The 23801-nt window shown below is 35.7% G+C and overlaps 2 protein-coding genes across 3 annotated transcripts in view; one reads left to right on the top strand and one right to left on the bottom strand.

Annotated features, from left to right (window-relative positions):
• LOC123676934 overlaps nt 1-13157 on the bottom strand; it is a 29815-nt gene extending 16658 nt beyond the window's left edge. For both annotated transcript variants that reach the window (XM_045613275.1, XM_045613277.1), the window contains exon 1: nt 12788-13157. The gene's annotated coding sequence lies outside the window, so the exon portion shown is untranslated. The remainder of the gene's footprint in view (nt 1-12787) is intronic.
• Nucleotides 11223-23801, top strand: part of LOC123676933 (serum response factor homolog) — a 119532-nt gene continuing 106953 nt past the window's right edge. The window contains exon 1 of the mRNA XM_045613272.1: nt 11223-11945. Coding sequence (XP_045469228.1) covers nt 11532-11945 — 414 coding nt within the window. The 5' untranslated portion in view covers nt 11223-11531. The remainder of the gene's footprint in view (nt 11946-23801) is intronic.

The raw sequence follows: 23801 nt of genomic DNA, 5'->3' as shown, positions 1-23801 counted from the left end.
ATCAATGGGTTTTTCATACTTCACTGATGTCATATCAAATTATCATTCAGTTTTATGGCAGGGAAACATTGGATTACCCACCAGATTGACTTACCTTTGCGTTTCAACATTTTATGGTGATTTAGTAACATCAGGATCAAACTGAGAAGTAACTGAAATGCATTTGGTGTATGGTTGTGCTAGTAGAACCATCACCGAAGCGCCTTGTTTTACATTGATCTCACTAGTTAGTATCCCCAAATATACAAGACTGTATGGCCCTTAGAGCTAAAATGTTTTTTCAACAATGCGTAAGAAAATGACGATGGAACGACCTTTAAGCTTATCCCTCAATGCTATCGGCTAAAAATATATTGTTGCGTTCGGGGAATAATGAATTCCAGGATTCCTCCACACATCAACGACCGCCTTGTTCACGTCTTGTATACAGGACGACTGTGTTGATTCCTTGCCTTCTGGACCACACATATGGTTATTGTTTGGTGGAAAAAGGACGCGACAACGACCATTATCATTACTGATCGATATATTTCCCTTTTTTGTGATCGAAAAGAGCATGTATCGAATTTTGCAAGAAGTCTTGAGATGGTGGTTCGTTTTTTCTATCAACAATGAGATCTGAAGTAAATCCTCCGATGGGTACTCTTTTGATTACTTTGATTGTTCCGCATCTCTTGAAAGGTCTTTGTTGGTTCAAATACAATGTAATTCAATTTTGAAAATGGGCAAATGCCCATATTCAATATTGGTCAGTTTTTCTTCAAATAAAGAAAAACTGTGTTAGTAATGATTAGAATTTCTTTAAGGTTTGTCTTGATTCCTTAAAATTGTGAACCAAGTCCTCTAGAATTTACAGAATCAACCAACATGTTTTTAATTGTAGTCTCAATGACGGTTAACCTTATCAATGGGTTTTTCATACTTCACTGATGTCATATCAAATTATCATTCAGTTTTATGGCAGGGAAACATTGGATTACCCACCAGATTGACTTACCTTTGCGTTTCAACATTTTATGGTGATTTAGTAACATCAGGATCAAACTGAGAAGTAACTGAAATGCATTTGGTGTATGGTTGTGCTAGTAGAACCATCACCGAAGCGCCTTGTTTTACATTGATCTCACTAGTTAGTATCCCCAAATATACAAGACTGTATGGCCCTTAGAGCTAAAATGTTTTTTCAACAATGCGTAAGAAAATGACGATGGAACGACCTTTAAGCTTATCCCTCAATGCTATCGGCTAAAAATATATTGTTGCGTTCGGGGAATAATGAATTCCAGGATTCCTCCACACATCAACGACCGCCTTGTTCACGTCTTGTATACAGGACGACTGTGTTGATTCCTTGCCTTCTGGACCACACATATGGTTATTGTTTGGTGGAAAAAGGACGCGACAACGACCATTATCATTACTGATCGATATATTTCCCTTTTTTGTGATCGAAAAGAGCATGTATCGAATTTTGCAAGAAGTCTTGAGATGGTGGTTCGTTTTTTCTATCAACAATGAGATCTGAAGTAAATCCTCCGATGGGTACTCTTTTGATTACTTTGATTGTTCCGCATCTCTTGAAAGGTCTTTGTTGGTTCGAATACAATGTAATTCAATTTTGAAAATGGGCAAATGCCCATATTCAATATTGGTCAGTTTTTCTTTAAATAAAGAAAAACTGTGTTAGTAATGATTAGAATTTCTTTAAGGTTTGTCTTGATTCCTTAAAATTGTGAACCAAGTCCTCTAGAATTTACAGAATCAACCAACATGTTTTTAATTGTAGTCTCAATGACGGTTAACCTTATCAATGGGTTTTTCATACTTCACTGATGTCATATCAAATTATCATTCAGTTTTATGGCAGGGAAACATTGGATTACCCACCAGATTGACTTACCTTTGCGTTTCAACATTTTATGGTGATTTAGTAACATCAGGATCAAACTGAGAAGTAACTGAAATGCATTTGGTGTATGGTTGTGCTAGTAGAACCATCACCGAAGCGCCTTGTTTTACATTGATCTCACTAGTTAGTATCCCCAAATATACAAGACTGTATGGCCCTTAGAGCTAAAATGTTTTTTCAACAATGCGTAAGAAAATGACGATGGAACGACCTTTAAGCTTATCCCTCAATGCTATCGGCTAAAAATATATTGTTGCGTTCGGGGAATAATGAATTCCAGGATTCCTCCACACATCAACGACCGCCTTGTTCATGTCTTGTATACAGGACGACTGTGTTGATTCCTTGCCTTCTGGACCACACATATGGTTATTGTTTGGTGGAAAAAGGACGCGACAACGACCATTATCATTACTGATCGATATATTTCCCTTTTTTGTGATCGAAAAGAGCATGTATCGAATTTTGCAAGAAGTCTTGAGATGGTGGTTCGTTTTTTCTATCAACAATGAGATCTGAAGTAAATCCTCCGATGGGTACTCTTTTGATTACTTTGATTGTTCCGCATCTCTTGAAAGGTCTTTGTTGGTTCAAATACAATGTAATTCAATTTTGAAAATGGGCAAATGCCCATATTCAATATTGGTCAGTTTTTCTTTAAATAAAGAAAAACTGTGTTAGTAATGATTAGAATTTCTTTAAGGTTTGTCTTGATTCCTTAAAATTGTGAACCAAGTCCTCTAGAATTTACAGAATCAACCAACATGTTTTTAATTGTAGTCTCAATGACGGTTAACCTTATCAATGGGTTTTTCATACTTCACTGATGTCATATCAAATTATCATTCAGTTTTATGGCAGGGAAACATTGGATTACCCACCAGATTGACTTACCTTTGCGTTTCAACATTTTATGGTGATTTAGTAACATCAGGATCAAACTGAGAAGTAACTGAAATGCATTTGGTGTATGGTTGTGCTAGTAGAACCATCACCGAAGCGCCTTGTTTTACATTGATCTCACTAGTTAGTATCCCCAAATATACAAGACTGTATGGCCCTTAGAGCTAAAATGTTTTTTCAACAATGCGTAAGAAAATGACGATGGAACGACCTTTAAGCTTATCCCTCAATGCTATCGGCTAAAAATATATTGTTGCGTTCGGGGAATAATGAATTCCAGGATTCCTCCACACATCAACGACCGCCTTGTTCATGTCTTGTATACAGGACGACTGTGTTGATTCCTTGCCTTCTGGACCACACATATGGTTATTGTTTGGTGGAAAAAGGACGCGACAACGACCATTATCATTACTGATCGATATATTTCCCTTTTTTGTGATCGAAAAGAGCATGTATCGAATTTTGCAAGAAGTCTTGAGATGGTGGTTCGTTTTTTCTATCAACAATGAGATCTGAAGTAAATCCTCCGATGGGTACTCTTTTGATTACTTTGATTGTTCCGCATCTCTTGAAAGGTCTTTGTTGGTTCGAATACAATGTAATTCAATTTTGAAAATGGGCAAATGCCCATATTCAATATTGGTCAGTTTTTCTTTAAATAAAGAAAAACTGTGTTAGTAATGATTAGAATTTCTTTAAGGTTTGTCTTGATTCCTTAAAATTGTGAACCAAGTCCTCTAGAATTTACAGAATCAACCAACATGTTTTTAATTGTAGTCTCAATGACGGTTAACCTTATCAATGGGTTTTTCATACTTCACTGATGTCATATCAAATTATCATTCAGTTTTATGGCAGGGAAACATTGGATTACCCACCAGATTGACTTACCTTTGCGTTTCAACATTTTATGGTGATTTAGTAACATCAGGATCAAACTGAGAAGTAACTGAAATGCATTTGGTGTATGGTTGTGCTAGTAGAACCATCACCGAAGCGCCTTGTTTTACATTGATCTCACTAGTTAGTATCCCCAAATATACAAGACTGTATGGCCCTTAGAGCTAAAATGTTTTTTCAACAATGCGTAAGAAAATGACGATGGAACGACCTTTAAGCTTATCCCTCAATGCTATCGGCTAAAAATATATTGTTGCGTTCGGGGAATAATGAATTCCAGGATTCCTCCACACATCAACGACCGCCTTGTTCATGTCTTGTATACAGGACGACTGTGTTGATTCCTTGCCTTCTGGACCACACATATGGTTATTGTTTGGTGGAAAAAGGACGCGACAACGAACATTATCATTACTGATCGATATATTTCCTTTTTTTGTGATCGAAAAGAGCATGTATCGAACTTTGCAAGAAGTCTTGAGATGGTGGTTCGTTTTTTCTGTCAACAATGAGATCTGAAGTAAATCCTCCGATGACTACTTTGTTGATTACTTTTATTGCTCAGTATCTCTTGAAAGGACTTTGTTGGTTCAAAAACAATGCATTTCAATATTGAATATGGGTATTTAAAGAAAAACTGTGTTAGTGATGATTCGTTTCTTTTCAGGATTTCTGTTGATCACTTTGTGATCTAACTAACTGTGGTATTCACAGAATCAACCATCATGTTGTTAATAGTAGGCTCAATGCCTGTTTATCTTATCAACCATAGGACCATAGTCAAATTGAGCGAACTTCGCTTCTGACTGTTTGACCACTCAGCTTGTTCTCAAAATCTAGAATCCAGTGATGTCTTTTGGCAGACCTCTAAAGAATGTTTCAGGAAAAGAAATTCGGCTCTAATGAAAAATACACCTCAGGCTGAAGCCGATTTATAATGAGAGACAAGAAATTTCTACAGAAAAGATATTGAAACGTTTGGGACCATTGGAGTACATCTATCACTTCAGAAGGTGAATATATAGACGGATAAAGAAGAATGTTTTACTGGTTAGGCTCGAGTCTTATTGAGTGGAGTCTTGAACTTAACTAGATTAATTATGCTTTAAGAAAGTAGGAATGTTCTAATTGTGATTTTCGGTATGATTATTCTGAATTTGGACTAATTATTATATTTTTCCACATTCTCCCTCTCTCTTTCAACATGTGGCTTGCAGGTTATAAACACCGCAAAGCACTCTAATAATTATGCCATTGCTATTCTGATTTAGTGAGTCTATTGTGAGAGCCAAGCCGTCTACTAGAGAATCAACTTCACCGCGCTTCTCCACATAAGGGAAGCTGTGGTTCCCATAGATTCTAGCACAATAATTATGGCTACGATTTACTTCTTCACTTTGCTACCAGCTATTTTACGACCACAGTTTTGATAGTACACAATACAATACACAATATATCGGAATTAATTATGCAATTATTATGGAAAACTACAAGCGATTGTGAAATTTCAGCCATTAAATCGATAGAACGCGAAGAATTTTCTACACCTGTTGCGCACGTTATTTTGCTACTGTTCTTGAACAATCCTGGTCTATCGGTATTCTTATTTATCGACGTTATGTCGGGTAATCTTTGGAATCGGGACAATAGCGAAAAAGGCAGCTAATTAGAAGGTATCTAATGAGATGGATAATGAATACCTATATTTCAAATAGCGAGCAAAGGTTAGGTTCGATTTTTTTCTAATTTCACTTGGTCGTTGGTGAATGTATATTTAAAATAGTTGGAAGTTTGAAGAGATAAATTATTTAGAATTTAGATTCGACGATTATAACTATACATACTTTTCATATATGCACTTGATTTTTCAAGTATGTACTTGAAAAATAAGCTTAACTTGACAAAAATTGACTTCGTAAAACCACTACTTGAGTAGAACTTGATTTGATTTCAAGTCAAACCAAGTTAAGTAGCTTATATTTATATCAACTTAAGCAGTGAATCTCTAGTTGGGAAACTTAGTGAGAAGCAGCTAGAAATTATTGAAAGGCAACTGCGATATTGAAATCATTTCTCTTCTACTAAATCTAACACTGTCGTATTCCTTATCTTCAATAATATGGATAAATTCTCTTGGGAGTGGAATAAGTTTGAAATGAGAAACCTTAAGTCATTCCTTTAGGCGACGTTTCGCAACTTTATTGTTGTTTCTTCAAAGCTCTACAAAGAAACACATAAATACCTAAAATAACAATGAAAAATGTAACCTCATAACAGGTACCTCGGAAGTGGAAAACGTCCGTCAATACTTCATTCAAACTTTGTAAAAATTGAAATTTCATTTAATAAGAGCTTGTATAGAGCTTTGAAGAAGCAACAATAAAGTTGCGAAACGTCGCTTAAAAGAATGACTTTACATCTCTCATTTTGAACGTATTCCACTCCCAAGAGAATTTATCCATATTATTGAAATCATTTCTAAAGATCCTGTATCTGAGCCTTGCTTTCTGTGTCAAAATCTCTGTAAATATTGAAATGTTCATTAAAGTCCTTCAGTATTCTTAATACTATCATAATTTTCTCTTTTCCAGTCGACTGAAATAAAATTTAAGCAAAATGAATATGGGGCACACTTGTGGATGAAATATGGTCGTTTTCCTTCTATATATATACCGGCCCTGGTGGATAACAAACATTTCAATGAAAGTTAGCGTGGGCACTATCGCTATTAGATGTTGTATCTTTAATTGAGCTACCGATTATCTACTGCTAACTTACTTTGTGTGTACTTTCCGCAGTATAAATTGTGTATAAGGGAATATTTATAGGCCATTTTCTGATGTGCATAATAGAGCACACACGCGTATTTCAAAAGGAAATGGGTGTGCTGTATCTCTTCTGTGAATGATGGTACTTTCTGGACGTTTAACAGAGTGTAGGACGATAAGAAGTTGATCTGTACATTTCTCATAATGTTCTTTGGGCGAAAACCGCGATGAGAACTCGCAGAATTCTGGAAATAAAATTTTAGAATTGATGGAATACGATACATCTCTCAATATACAGGGTGATTCATAAGGAATATCCATAGAGTATTAAACATAGATAGGGGGAGTGTACGCAATTTTTACGTGTCCCCAACATGGTTAGATGATTCTGTCTGATAAATTCTAAAATCCACAAATTTACTGTATATATATATATATATATATATATTTATATATATATATCACTAAACCTCATTATGTTTTAAAACAGAACTCGATGTTCGAAAAACGTTTTTATCTGAGGGATTTTTGGAGGTAAATTCAATTTTTTCCCAAATTTCGAGTCCAAATTTCTTCGAAACCGTGAGCTCTACGAAGATTCGGTGAGCGGTGCCAGAATTGACGATCCCTAATAAGCCGTATTTCGATCTCACCTGAAAAATTTTTTGTCGAAAAATTTTCTTAAAATTTTTCATACCTAACCCTTAGAAAATTGAAAAAAAATAAAAGTTCCTACATGGGAGTATTGTATCATTTTATTGATTGATTCGATTATATGGATCACGAAAATGCTTGCAGTTGGGCGATCAGTACATTATTTCAGAAATTAGAGGTAAAAATCTGAAATTTTCGAGAAAAAAAATGGATAACATTCCCTAGGCTGCAACTTCTCCTGGACGTAAGATAAGCCCTTGAAACCTCAGTATGTCTTAGATGGCAACTTGATGTTCAGAAACGTTTTTATTTGAGGGGTCTTTGACGAATTATTCAGGAGATATAACGATTTTTCGAGGCTAATTCAATTTTTTCCCAAATTTCGAGTTCAAATTTCTTCGAAACCGTGAGCTCTACGAAGAATCGGTGAGTGGTGCCAGAATTGACGATCACTAATAAGCCGTATTTCGATCTCACCTGAAAAATTTTGTCGAAAAATTTTCGTAAAATTTTCCATACCTAACCCTTAGAAAATTGAAAAAAAATAAAAGTTCCTTCATGGGAGTATTGTATCATTTTATTGATTGATTCAACAATGAAGATCATGAAAATGCTTGCAGTTGGGTGATCAGTACATTATTTTAGAAATTAGAGGTAAAAATATGAAATTTCCGAGAAAAAATTTATAACATTCTCTAGGCTGCAACTTCTCCTGGACGTAAGATACGCCCTTGAAACCTCAGTATGTCTTAGCTAGCAACTTGATGTTTGAAAACGTTTTTATTTGAGGGATCTGTATCTGTAACGAATAATTCAGGAGATATAACGATTTTTCGAGGCTAATTCAATTTTTTCCCAAATTTCGAGTTCAAATTTCTTCGAAACCTTGAGCTCTACGAAGAATGAGCGGTGCCAGAATTGACGATCAGAATTTTTTGTTGAAAATTTTCGCAAAATTTTTCAAAAATAGAAGAAAAATTAAAGTTCCTTCATGGGAATATTGTATAATTTTTTTGATTGATTCGACTATTTAGATTACGAAAAATGCTTGCAGTTGGGCGATTAGTACATTATTTCAGGAATTATAGGTCAAAATCTGAAATTTTCGAAGAAAATGGAAAATATTCCCGATGCTGCAACTTCTCCTGGACGTATTGAGTTGATATGAAACTTTTATTCACTATGGAAAATAAGAAGTGTTTTCTTTATGAAGAAACCCGCGAATTAAGTGAAATATCTAATATTGCATCACTGATATGTTTTCATTTCCGCGCTCCTCATGTCATATTTGATTGTTGTTGGGTAGAAAATTCGCTTACTAAAAATGACGTATGTCCAATCTATTAATTGTCGATTTGAGTCCTCAAAATATGATGATTTTGCCCAACATTCCTTATACAAATATTGTTGATTTCCGAGAAACCGGGTTTTAGTTGTAATATTGATTTTGATTCTAGCAATAATTTTGATTTTTTACGATTTCTACTTGGAAATTTGCAATTCTACGTTTTTGAAGGCTACTAAGTTGATTCTTATTAAGCATTGCTGATAGAGGGCGCTTGTTGCCTTGTTACAATCGGTTGTGTTCAATTAATCAAAGCAAATTCGTTATTCGACAATATGAGTATCCAATAAAAATTAATTCTTTTCCAGATTTGCCATAAAAAAAAGAAGAAGCGGCATATTCGAACTTTCAAACAGTTGTTATTCCGAAAACTAGCAATATTTGTATGAGGAATGTTGGATAGAAATGATAGAATCATCAAATATTGATGTTCAGAACCTACAGAGATTGGACATTGTAAATACTGAAAGGCAATTAAACGAATTTTCTTTTATGTCTTCTGCTGACTGAAAACGGATGTCTCGAAGTTCTCATTTGGATTTCTGGAAATTCGTTCTTAGGCTTTGTTCGCAAGGGCCAAAGCAAAGCTTATAGACGATTGTTTTTCAAAATTCAAAAATTTATAATTTAAAAAAATTGTCTTATGTTCTTGTGTGAAACACTTTCTTGTGAACATCACTAAAGGTATTAACTTCAAAGATATTAAGCTCAAATTTGGCACAAATATAGATACGTGTTTTCTCTTTCCAAAAGCAATTTGTTATAATTTGTAATAAGATGAACGGTTTTCGAGTTTTTCTGAGTAGATATCTACCTATATTTTCCGACTTTTTTGATATTTTTGTTAAGAACAAACTAAAGATTGTAATTTTTGAACAATCCATGTGAAACACGGAAGATAGGTGATTCTCTAAGATCTCACAGAGTCATTGGATATTAGTCGAAATCGTACAGGTAGTTTTCGAATTATCAAATTTTTAGAGATTTTGGATTTCAATTTACAATTTATTTTTGCACATCAGCTCAAGGAATTTTTCAACCCGCTTCAGTCAACTTATGAAGAAACAATAGTCCTCACAAACATTCTGCGGCGTTGCTGCGTCTATCGAAAATGCAAAAAAATCAGAAATCTCGAGAATTTCTTGAAATTTATTCAACCTCTTTTGTGCTAAGTATATATTGGCGCTTGTTAGTCCTCTGGGTCTTAACCAGTGCTCCCTAGGGATATACCGACTTGCTGATCTTTCTAGTCACTTCTAATGCGAATTTTTTAAGAAGCTTGATCGGCGGCGCTTTTTTTATATGAAACGTCAGAGTGGTGCGAAATCGAGGAATTTTTTTTTTAATACGAATGAGGTTTTTTCAACTGATTATGTATATAATATTTTCATCATCCGAAATTTAATTGGCAATAAAAAATTCAACAAATGCATCGTTTTAGATATTTTCATTCATACCAAATAAATATGGAATAGGTACTGAAAAAGCTCGAACTGACATAATACATAATGACAAACGTCTATCAGTTAGCTATCCCAAATTGTTGTAGGTTTTCGATGTATTTGTTGTGCATGATTAATCGGTTTGTATATATTCAAAAATGTTTCTGTTTCAGAAGAAAACAGTACAAAAACACAGATTTTCAATGAATTTCTGGAGGTACCTACTGTCGTCCTAATAATAATGATAGTACCTTTATTTAAGGAAAGGTTTCTCAGGATGACAAAAAGGTGAATGAAACAACTTCTTTGGTTATCACTGAAATACTAGAAATTTCATTTTCATATATTTATTTAAAAGTAGGCATGATTGAAACGAAATATTATTTGATCTTATGAATAAGAAAGAAACCATAAATTTAAATTTATTACCATCAATTTAAATTTTAAAGTTAATACTTACTGCAAGAAAGCTCTTTCTTGAGAATTTCTGGAAGCAACATTTTGTTGTCCAAATTTTTTCAATAAATTTAGAAATATCAGGACATAATCATTTGAAATTGTATCATTTCTATTGGAAAAAGCGATATTTCCTTGTTTGTATCAGATTTTTTTCCGTTTCCTATCCAAGCAACTTCTCTATATTATTCATCTTTTTTTTTCATATGAATGTTTGCTAATGATATTTTATTTACAACTTGCATCGAATTTCCTCAGTTTCTCATTGAACTTATTGGTACACTATGTGCCTTTAGGAGACAAATTCGTTTTTGTCACCAGGTTTAACATTCATAAGGTGTAAATTGTAATCGAATAAAATTCTCTTTTCCATCATATGATAACGCAATTTTTGACTTGCTCTATCTTATCCATCCATCAAAATCTTCAGTTTCAACAAAAAACAGAATATTAGGGGAGACACCTACCTATCAAATTTATTTTGCTTGCTATTCTGTCCAGTGTCCAACCCATTCTGAAAACAAATAAGTTCTTAATGAGCTCATCAAGTAGGCCCCATACGCACCGAGGAACTCCTGGTCACTGCGACTATCTCTAGAAGGAGGGATTTCAGTTTTCCATCTAAGGACAAGTTATCCTTATATGGTAACGATCGTTTCTAAATAAGGTACGGGGCTGTCCTTACCGACAATGTTTACGTCCCACTCAGGAAACTTTTTGCTAACTCCCGAATACTGTCATGCTTCTTCTCTCGAGGGCGGATATTCCCCCAGGTTTTAATAACACTAGACATTTCTCCACCTGAATCAATCGAAGTAAACATTCGAAATTGTCAGGTATTTCAACGTTCTTAAATAAAATTTCAGTCTTAGGTCAAATTACTACCGTCCAAGTCGACTATTGTGTCACTATTTCCGCCGTATATAGGTTATGTGTTAGAACGAAACAGACGTACGCGATCGCGTCTTTACACCACTCATGCGCACTTCGATAGTGTGAGCATTGGCCGTGTGAGAGCGCTGGGCGGCGCAGAGTTTACCGAGGCTCCGTAGTATCGTATTGTGCGCTCAGCTGTGCTCGTGTGTGCTGTCAAAGGTGCACATAGTGTTACGCGTTGTCTGTCGTTTCTAGTTATCAAACTGTGGTGCGAAATGGAACCTCCAGGCGGGAGGGATTCCCGTTTTAACATGAGTTACAGCATGAACCTGCTGAGTGGCGAAACACCACCAGAGATCTATGGGAACCCTAACCTAGGTCGACCGTCTACAAGTTTGCAACAGTTGTCTCCGCGTCATACAATGGTTTCTAGTGCATGTGGCGGTCGCGGAGGTATGAAGAACGACGTATGTTACGACGACAGGGGCATGTCCTCGCAGGGAATGGGCCTGGAGTCCTGTGTTAACGATATGAACGAAGACACTTACAACTCCCTGCAGTCGAAGAAATCGCCGCCTAGCAACGGCAAGAAGACGAAGGGGAGAGTCAAGATCAAGATGGAATACATCGAGAATAAACTACGTCGGTATACGACGTTTTCAAAGAGGAAGACTGGGATTATGAAAAAGGTGAGATAACCTTTCTACGTGATAATGTTTTTGACTGCTGGCGCATGCACGTGAATCGCTGCGCACGCACGTATGGTACGTCAGTGTTGACAGCAGTGCAGGGTGCCGAGTGAAACTGGGCTCCCAAGATACAAAGTAGTTCAATTCTGGACGAAGTTTTGAAATTTATCGAGAATGTAGGGATCCCGTTGATAAAAATAACAGGAATAATAATGAAATTTTCCATTCTGAAAGAAAAATTTGATACTTTTATTGGTGGTTTGAAGTACCTATACCTATTTCGAACGAAATTTCACGGAGATCTTGAAAACTTTTGCAAAACCAAGTATTTTTGTTATTGTAGGATAATGACAGCTTGTATCTTATACACATGTACATAGTTTTTCGGTGTAATGTGGATGCAAAATATAATATGAGCCAGGGGGAAATAATGAAAAATAAATTATTGGAACTCTAATAAAGATTTGTGTTTATTTCGACTGTAGGGCATAACCTTCCATAGGTTATAGGTATTTGGATGAAAAAAACTGAAATATGTTTATACTGGAGGGGGGCATAATGAAAAATAAATTATTGGAACTTTTATTAAGATTTGTATTTATTTCGACTGTAGGGCATATCAACCTTCCTTAGCTTATTGGTATTTGGATGAGGCAAACTAAAATAATATGTTTATACCGAAGGCTTAATTGTTCAAGAGGTAGCCAAGTGACAGGTGTTTTATTGCATTAGCTTACATAATACATTCAATTCAAAGCTTTCGAGAAAAAAAGAGCAGAGTCTTCAACAAAGATGTTAGATTGGCTTATTTAGAGATTTTCTTGCTAGGATATTGAAATGACTTATTTGATTGATGTGAAGGAACTTGTTCAAAAGTCAAGTGAAATTGTAGCGAGTTCAATGTTTCTAAGGATTATTCTCGGCTGATCGATCATGCGAAGATATCTGTCTGTTGACCTCGGGATCTTGAAGTACTCGACGTGTAGCGGGAGCTCGAGTTACGCTCAGTCCGCGGTTCTCTCGACCATCCTCTAAAAAATAACATCGACGATATGCATCTGCGGACAATTAATCGAATTGCCGCTTCATTATCTAACTCAGGTCGACCTAACGTCGTGCAACGCTTGGCGAACGCCAAAAGGACGCGTAGCGTCGGGCCGTCGCGGCGTTAACTCGGCCGATTTGGCCGTAAAATCGCCATATGATAACACGTGACCGCAGATAATTATATAGGTAGAGACATTGTGGTACTGTTACATTGTTAAGGCTCTCTTGGACCGCTGGGATCTCGGTGTGCATTCAAATTACGAACATATGTTCGGTCGGACAGTTCACGTCGGAGATCTCTGTCGATAATTGTGGCACGTCTGTCTGTCGGCAACGTGCGGTTGGGTTTCGTAACGCGGTGAAATTTTTGACGGAGGCGCCACCGCCACCTCCGCTTTCATCTCGGACTGTTCAGATGTCTTAAGGATAACGTCGTTTCTGATATGATAATCTGTTGGGATTTGGAAATCGGACGGTTGCTGGGTTGCTAGGTTACCGAGTGTGTATCGGACAGGATGTTGCGTTCGATTGTTTGATAGGGAAGTCGAGAGATTAGTTCCGAATGTCGTACAGACGGTATCTCTAGTTATTTTTCTTTAGAAGTGCGGAAAGTGGTACTTTCTCGCATGAGATTGCCGTTGCCCGAACGACGCGAAGCGGTCAGATAATAGAGTAATAAACATAGATAGAGGAAGTATACGCAATTTTTACATGTCCACAACATGGTTAGATTACGTTGACGGATTATGATATATTTTCAAATCTACAATTTTGCTATATCGTTTTGAATGTATATTATATTGAATGAAATACATTTATTTGAGTGATTCTCGACTAAATATGCAAAGTTGAATATTTGGAATCCGATATTTTTCGTAATTGTCGAATTAATGGTATGCAGAATATTTATTATTTTCTGTATCTACCTGCTGGAATCCAAGGTTTGGCAACTTTTGCTCTCCTAGTATCATCGGTTGTTTCACGTCGTTTGGCGCGCTTGACGTTTGTATTCTGAATTTCTGATATTTAGGTATTTATATCGATATATTTTGAGTTGATATGAAACGTTGATTCAGTTTGGGACATCAGGAGTGCGTTTTTGTGGAGAAACTCGCGAATTGAATGACATATCGTATCACTGATAAGTTTTCATTTCCGCGCTTCATGTCAAAATTTGATTAATGAAAATGACATATGTTCCCTCTATCTATGTTTATTACTCTGAGGGTCAGGCAAATCAGGAAATTCTAAGGTATGAAGTAGTCTGCGACTTCCGGAAAACACAGAAAGAAACTAAAATTCGATGTCTCGAAAACTAAATGTAACATTTCATGAATTGTAATCAATTACCTATTCGTGATTTGAAAATTTTATTGGTTAATGGATTTCTCAATATGTACTCCCATTGAAACATTGAAGAGAATTCAAGAAATGTTGAATTTAGTTATCAAAACAGTTTCTTTCTGTGTTTTTCGGAAGTCACTAACAACTCTACACATCAGTTAGAAATTATGGGTTTTCCTGATTTCAAGTTTTTTCTCGATAAATATTGAAGTATACATTTCAGGTACTGGGTGTGCTTAAGTGACCTTTTTTTTATACGTATTATTGGCTGAAATACCTACTAAAAAAATTCATGTTTTGATTTGAAAATATCGAATTCTGATGAATTTGAGTTGTGCAATCTCTTGATCTTCTGATAAACAACCTGTACATTTTTGGTCCAAATCGCAAACAGTCTTATATACTACGTATTTGCAGAATTGAAAAGTTAGAAATTATTATATTATTAGTTAGAAATTATGGGTTTTCCTGATTTCAAGTTTTTTCTCGATAAATATTGAAGTATACATTTCAGGTACTGGGTGTGCTTAAGTGACCTTTTTTTTATACGTATTATTGGCTGAAATACCTACTAAAAAAATTCATGTTTTGATTTGAAAATATCGAATTCTGATGAATTTGAGTTGTGCAATCTCTTGATCTTCTGATAAACAACCTGTACATTTTTGGTCCAAATCGCAAACAGTCTTATATACTACGTATTTGCAGAATTGAAAATGAAAAAGGGTTTTTTCGAAGAACAATTTTCTTAAGAAATATTGAAAAAATAGGAGTTCTAATCTCCTCCATTTGTTTCATAAAAATCTCATTAATTCATGAACTAGGCGAGACCCAAGGTATCGCATATTCCTGAAATTGTCATAAAAAAGCTAATGATGCAATAATATACTGGATGTGCTATTGGAAATAATGAAGTAGTACTCTGTTTCCGGTATAACCGGTAGTTGTACAGATTTGAAAATATTTTAGGGAGAAAGATCATTGTCTCAAACTCCAATATGCAAAATTATGATTAGTTTTCCATAAACGTCAAATGGGCCATCCCGGCGAATCGCCCTGTATATTCACTAATATTGATAGATCTCTGCAAGACGAAACAATTATAGGGTTCCTTGTTGAATAACGAAACAGATGAATAAACTTATTCAAACTGAAAATGTTAGGTATCATTAATTACGTGAAAACCTAACCTGTCAGCCGACTCTCAGCTAATATTGCCGAATATTGGCCTGGAGTAGTTCAAATGTGCTTTCACTGTTTTATGCCTCGGTAAAATACATACTTCAAAATTTCGCGCACACAAATAACAAATCGAAAACGATACGCTCATAGATTGAACAACCCAACTAACTATATTATTGTGTATTATTGTGCCTAAAGCACAAACAATCAAAATCAAATTACGTCGGCAGAATCCGAACAGACATTTATCGCGCTGAAAAAGCGGCTAGACATAATCAATTACAGGAATTATATCCTTATTATGTAAACTGGCAACGTCGAATTACCTCCGATGATTTAATTTCCGTTAAATCAATCATCAAGCAATCAAGAGACGAATGGGAAACTGAATGAAAACCATAAAGTAAATACGAACGGCAAGAACGGAATAACGAAATTTATTCCCGCGAGCGAAGACCAGTAGTGCCGGTGAAAAAAAGAGCCGAGAGAAGTCGGGAATACAATAACACGATAAATAAAATACCGAAAGCAGCGACTAAGCACTGGTCTATATTCTCAAAAACGCATTATCGCCAATGGATAGGACATTGTAAGCTAATTCGCACTCTGCGCTGATGGCATTCATCCTCACATTTATTGCCGGCTCGGCGCGCAAAAAAAACGGGCGTATTTGTATAAATGTAGTGGAAGATGTACTGGGGGCTCTCGGCGGGGATGCCAACATAACCGGACGATATACTGAATTGATGGAAAATGGATTGAAATTGTTATTGATGCTGGTTTGATATGAACGTGCGTGTGTTACAAGTTTTATTGGCGTAACTGATCAGTTTTGAGTTTGTTTTAGTTTGTTAATAATTTTTTCTCCCGATTGTCAGCAAATATTGATTTGCCAAACGCATAAATATCAGCAAAGTAACTACTTTCTTGCCTAGGCAGTCAAATGATTATTCACAATGGAAATAAGACATTCGACATTTTCTGACGATCAATATTTTTTACCGCCTTCTTTATTTCTGGAGGAGTAAGTACTTCTAAGTCGCTATCACTGTCCATAATCTACATATACATTTTCATAGCAACCAACCATTCCAACAATTGCGATTTCTATCATCAAATTTCGTTTTAATTTATCATTACAGGAAAAACAAAAAAAATGTGGTAATTCTATAAAATGCAAATACAATATCCTAAATATATTACTATAAATAATCGAAGAAAAATTATATGTTTAACTCGGCAGCGAAGTAGATTGACTGCCTTGGCTGAATTCTATCAGCCACGCCAGTCAACTACTTTGCTGCCTAGTAAAACAAATAACTGACGTGAAGTCAGGAGATTTGTCTGTTCGTTTATTCATGCGTGGCTTAGTCCCTTGGAAACCATATAAGTACGTCTTTTTTGTGATATCCAACGGCACAATTGGCGAATGAATAAACGAGTGTCTAAAAGTTTCTGACTTCACGTACGAGCCTTTCAAATTTTAGTTTATTTATTATCGCCTCAATTGTAGTAGAATATCGTAAACGTATAAAAAAAAACAACAATATAAAAACCAATAAGGACGGCACAGATGTAGAGCCGGGAGCTTTTGTACGCTTGTTCATATTCATATTGATGTTATTTTTTCAAGAAATATTGTATTAACTTTCAAACCATCATCTCACTCACAACATATAGTTGTAGATTTCTGCTTGATCTCGTTTACAGTTTATTCTTTACTTTCATAAGAATATTTCAGTGATTGATCAATGTTTTTTAATATTGTTGATTATTCAATAGATTCTATTCAGTCTTCTGAACACAAATTGAAAGCCTCAACTTCTTGATCATTCACTTTTCTTAATATGTTCCCCCAAAGTTCAATTGAATAATTAATAATAATAAATAACATGACATGAAAAAAATGTATCCACTCACTATTCGTCGTATTGTACCTAGATAAAATTGAGAGTTCCTATTTCAATAATAATCCATAAATATAGATGTCAATATAAAATGATGTATAAATTTTAAAAAGTTAAATTCTCCAAAAAAATTGCTCTTGTTTGATTCATATAACTTGAGTGGTTATCGAGTTATTTGCTTCTGAATAAAATAATAAAAATTAAATAAAAAACTTCGGAGTCAATGTTAAAAATGCCCATAATACATTTCAATGCATTTTATATATGCTCGATTTCGCAAAGAAATATAATTATCAACTTACCTTTGTCTCTCGCTTTTTCTATTATTTTTATTCAAAATCTTCTATTTACGTCGCAATTCTGGAGGAGAATGAATTTTTTCTATGTGAACAAGTGCATTAATTTGCTACCAAAATGAAAAATCCAAAGAATTGAAATCAGGCCTCCCACGAAACTGTTCATATTATTAACCAATTTCTAGAGAACAACGTGGTGGCCCCCGTCATGTAAAAACAATATGTTTTTCCGAAAAGCGAGATGTATATCCTTCAGTAATTTGTCTAAATTACTAATTTTCATATAAAAATTGTAATACCTAACATGAATAATCATTGCGAAAATCAAAATCCTTATTTGAACTTATACAATTGGTATCTTGGAATCCAGTAATATTTGTTTGAGGCATGTTGAGCAGAATCATCTTAATTTGAGATCGAGAATCTTCAATTCAGAGATTGGTCATTCTCAATGAATCATTATAATTGTATGATTGTGGAGAAAGTATGGTCTATTTGGTGATACATAATACATACATGTTTTCTACATTAAACCAAATTTTATAGCCCTTTTCTGTTTTTTTTTCTTATCACTTTTTTATATTTGAATTCATATAAATACTCTGTACCTCGCTCTGTACTATATTTGTAGAACCAGGATGTACTTGAAATAAGTTCTAAACTGCGCTGTTACACAATGTAATCCTCGGATTGTTAACATTCAATTTTTGGTAACAAAAACACAAAGTGTTAAACTTGTTTTAATAAAGAACCTCGTAAAGAACAGTCTTTTGCGCAGTAATAATACAATATGTGGATAAAGTAAGGAACAAAATTCATCGATCGTTGCGCTGAATAGCATTCAATAACGCAGTTATGAATATTGTTCCTTACTTTATCCACCCACTGTATACTATTCCTGAAGGAACCTACAAAAGATTTATTATTATAAACCATAAATTACAATCAAGGAAGGAAATCCCAAAACGCACATCCTCCAGATGATCTTTCATTCCGATACAGCATCAGCATCCAGTCAACGGCCCTTGCACTATATAGACGAAATAAACCCGATCTGCCGTTCTAAATTTGGTATAAAACGTTGAAATAGTGATGGCGTGTGTAGCTGGCCCGACCGCCGCATCAGGCATAGCACTCTATGCTATTTTCTATGGCTATTTTAGGCCCATTACCCGAGAGCTTGGCAGTTAACTCTTTGAAGCTAGGCTTGAAATAGAGCTGGCTCTTAAAATTATATTGCCTTATTTTGAATGGGCCCGCGAGACTGAGGCAGACCACTCGAGACGCCATTTGGAAAATTGATTTTAATCTCCGGCAACACTTTGTGTGCCGGTTCATGTTTCAGCGTTAATTGCTTCTGAGGTTTTTAGTACGTTTCGGTAGCTTAATAATAGGAAACAGTAGCCGGTAGTGTAAGTTATGTGTAGGATAGCAGCGAGTGTTTTGGTTCAGTATTTTTTATTATGAATCTTTGGGATTATTGAGCGGTTACCTACGTTTCGAAATGTGTAGAATTTTAAAAAAACTGTGAATATATGTCAGTTACTCCCTCAGAAAGAGTTGTTGTCGAAATGACTCAAACTATTAAAGAGAAAACAAATACAATTGGCTTTTGTTTTTATCATTTTGTTCTCCTTACGTTAATACGATATGAAATGATGATAACGATATTATGTAGAGTGTATCATTAAAACTCTTGTATGCTCAATAACATCCTTCCAAATTCAACCCTCTCTATTGAACTAATATATTCAAACTGAGATTCAAACATTCATAACTACGGTAAAAATTATTGTATTTGGTATCATCGTGACAATATAGGTATGTTTTCGATTTTACGATTATGCTCGCGATTATGTTATCTAGGCTGATTTTTTTCACTGATTTCAAAATTAATTGGAATTGAAAATAATTGAGCAATAGTTTAGAAGCTAATTTGTGAATCTTTGTTGTTATCTGTTCTCAGCGTTTATCGGTAACTATAACTGCTATTTTATATAATTAGGGTATATCTGATATCGTAGACAAATTTGAGAGTAAATTTTCTTCACACAATACAAGAATAACAGAACCAATTAGTGATGCGTACTTGGTACCACTTCAAAATTGGTCTTCAATTCGACCAATGGTGAGTCGATCAAGGGAGTAATGTTATCTATGAATCAAGTATTCTTCGAGGTATTCTTAAATTTCTCTTAGAATTCCTCAATGGGCAGCGTTTTCGATGAAACAATTTTTGAAGGTTGTTGAAACGTGTATATTTCTTTGATTGAATGGCATAACTTGTTAAAAACAAATGACATAGGAAATGTGAAAAAATGTACAGTGTTGCCATTGAAATCATTTCAAAAATATTGTCGCTAAGGAAAATAAATAAAATTTAATTCGATTCAATTCAAAGCGTATTATTCAATACCGCTCACCGCAAGTTCCGAATATTCTTATCTGAATCTGAAATAGGTACATAGTAAACTACGCGGTAACTTCGGAGAAGAACCAGTTGGAAATCCCCGAACATTATTTTTTATCCCTTGGTTTCCTATTTCATATTGATTCAGGACAAGATATATAAGGGAATAATCTATAGTGTTGTGTATATAAGTACAATTATGAAATAAAAATATACCTATCATTATTAATTTAAGGCTTTATAAAAGAATTTTGAAAATGCCGTGCATGGAGTCTCAAAAGTATCAAATAAAAAGGTATTGAGAAGAAAGAAAAAAAGATTCAGAATATTTAAACACTTTTAAATGAATTGAATGATTTTATTCTACAAGATACGGCAGAATGAACGAATTTGTCACATAGAAACACACTTTTGTTTCTATTAGTTGTTTGAACTCATAATTTCATAATTTATTTCTTCATTACATTCAACAATATCTGAAATCATCGCAATATACATATATGGTATTTATCATTATATTCCGATTTTTTCCATACAGTAAGATGCGAAATTCTCCGAAAAATGTTTCCTCTACCAATTGAGTAAAGGAGCACAGTTTTTTATTTGGGCAATTTGAACAATACCACTACTGCTGCAGCCACTTCTTCCATTCAGTCATCTAAAGAATTGGAAAACCATTCACTTCGAATTTCTGCTCATTCAAATATTCTAGTTCAATGTCGAATATTCGAATCATAATACAAAATTTTGTGTTTGCGTTGGATTGTGTAAGGAGAAACAAACATGCACACAAGAGCAAGTGCTGCATGAAAGTTGTCAGCTTCTATTTGTTAATTCTTATTTGGCTGCATAAACATTAAACAACACTCAACTTATATCAGGTGTACAACTTTGGTTCGGCCGTTTAGCAATAGATGGCTGTAGCGGTAAGTGGTAGTTGCAAAATAGATCGTAGATGTGATACAATAAGCTTTGGTATTTGTAAACATAACGCCATCGAAATATTAGTCGATTTGTATCTGCATCATAAAGTTATTCTCAATTAAACATGTCAGCTCATGTGCCAAATTCTCGTCATTTGCGGGAGGTTTTATTTTTCTGATTCAATATGAAAAAATCTGCGACTGAGGCTCAGCGAATGCTTTCAAATACCTATTGGTAGGTTGGTATCAGTGAAGAACGTACCGAAATTCGTTTCAACGCTTCAAGATTTTGACGTCGAAGACCAGCATGGCGGTGGAAGAGAGAAGGTTTACGAAGATGCAGAATTGGAGGAATTACTTGATCAATACTCGTGTCAAACGCAACAAGCCATTTCGAAACGCCTGAACGTCATGGGAATGATTCAGAAACAAAGAAATTGGGTGCCGTACGAGTTGAAGCCGAGAGATGTTCAACGGCGTTCGTTTGCTTGTGAAGAGCTGCTGGCAAGGCAAAGACGCTAGGGATTTCTGCATTGCATTGTGACTGGAGACGAAAAATGGGTTCATTACGATAATCCCCAGAAAGAAGAAGAAAATAAAGCCTTGAATTTTGGAAAAAACGGCGGAAGGAAAGCGGTACATTTATGTACTTGTTAATTTTTAATTGCTAATTGATGCTGCTTAAATGCATATTAGTTGGGTTAACCTGTGCGAGCGCCACACCAAACCCCGCTACACAATTCTATTACCCCCCTTCTATCAAATAATCAGAAAGCTTGCCAACAACAATAACTCCCATCCGCAATGCGTATACAAGACACCGGACATTAAAAAAACACCTATCCTCAATATCAGAAAGCGCGACTGTCGTCGAATCCACAATCAGCCGATATCGTCGCGCTTATCTCCTCTTATTTCCGGTAAGGCACCGTAAAATCGTCCCAGTGACCGGATTAGGAATGCCATCGTAAACGTACTGATACTCTCGAACTGCCTTTTTTTACCGGCATTTATTTACACCTACTACAGACCGTCCGATCGTTAAATCTCATTTCTCCCGACGGTGATATCGACCTTCTCTATTTGGCGTACGCGCCTCGGCCCGTCGTAACTAGTCCGCCGTATATATAATTTGCCCGGTATGTGTAATTTTACCGTTGAAATCTCCGGCTTTTTTACACGGCGGGGATGTTTGCCGCGAGAACGCAAGCCGTGTTTTCAATTAGGATTCATTAATTCCACGGTGGCAGTTTCAAAAGCAAATAGAGATATGATTAGTGTCCAATTACGCGGTAGCGATTAGATTAGAATCTCGGGTAGACCCCGGGGCTCGTGTGGCTATTAGAGGCGACGTGCTTCGTTTTGCGCGGTTATAGTCGAAGTTTTTAGTCGGGCTTTTGTCGGATGTATGTTTGTACGTTCTGATTGCCGCAGAAGTCGGATTTCTGGTAGGACAACTCAATCTAATGAGGGTTTGAGGATTATTCCCTAGACTAGAGGACAATATTGAGAAATCCAAGAATTGATTGTCCTAGAATATAATACATATCTATATGATCAAAACAAGTTTTATTGTTTCTATGTTCTTACTACCTATAAAAGTGTTTATACACATAGGCGTACAACTTTGCTTTCGCCGTTTTTTCCGAGATTCGATGCTTTATTGTAAAAAACTGGTTATGTATTTGCGATTCGAAGTATTGTCTATCGCTGTCCACTACTTTGTTATCTTTCGAGCAACGTACGAATTCCGCGTTGAAAAAATTAGTCATCTTTTGAAGCGATCCACGAATCGGTTCAATTTTTCACTTCTTCATAAGACCGGAAGTGCTGGTCAGCCAGCCATTGATCGAAACAAGTGATAATCCGAGGGAGCAACGTCGGGTGGGGTAGGACTTCGTTCAAAGTTTCCTAGTATGTTTTGACCACTTTGCAACATGGGGTCGAGCATTGTCATGCTGTAAAATCACTTCATCATGTATCTCGTTGTATTGCGGACGTTTGTCTTTCAATGCTCGACTCAAACGCACTAATTGCATTCAATAACGATCGCCTGTGATTGCTTCAGTCAGTTTTAACAAAGTTTCCAAGTATGTTTTGACCACTTTGCAACATGGAGTCGAGCATTATCATGCTGTAAAATCACTTCATCATGTCTCTCGTTGTATTGCGGACGTTTGTCTTTCAATGCTCGACTCAAACGCAGTAATTGCATTCGATAACGATCGCCTGTGATTGTTTCAGTCGGTTTTAACAACTCATAATATACTACGCCGAGCTGGTCCTGCCAAATACTTAACATGACCTTGAACCGTGAATATTCGATTTGGCCGTCGACGTGGAAGCATGGCCGGAATATCCTCATGATTTTCTGCGCTTGGGATTGCCGTAATGAACTCATTTTCTGTCTCCAGTGACAATGCGTTGCAGAAGTCCCTTCTGTCTTTGTCTTGCAAGCAGCTGTTCACAAGCAAACAAATCCGTTCAACATCTTTCGGCTTCAACTCATACGGCACCCAATTTCCTTGTTTCTGAATCATTCCCATGACTTTCAAGAATTTTGAAATGGATTGTTGCCTCACTCCCATGATCCTAGCAATTCTTGTTGCATTTGACAAGAGTGTTGAGCAAGTAATGCTTCCAATTCTGCATCTTCGAAAACCTTCCCTTTTCCATCGTCATGCTGGTCGTCGACGTTAAAATCACCGTTCTTGAAGCGTTGAAACCACTCCCGGCACGTTCTTTCA

This window comes from Harmonia axyridis, chromosome 3 (assembly GCF_914767665.1).
Source record: "Harmonia axyridis chromosome 3, icHarAxyr1.1, whole genome shotgun sequence".
Classification (NCBI taxonomy): domain Eukaryota; kingdom Metazoa; phylum Arthropoda; class Insecta; order Coleoptera; family Coccinellidae; genus Harmonia; species Harmonia axyridis.
This window is presented reverse-complemented; position numbering and strand designations above follow the sequence as displayed.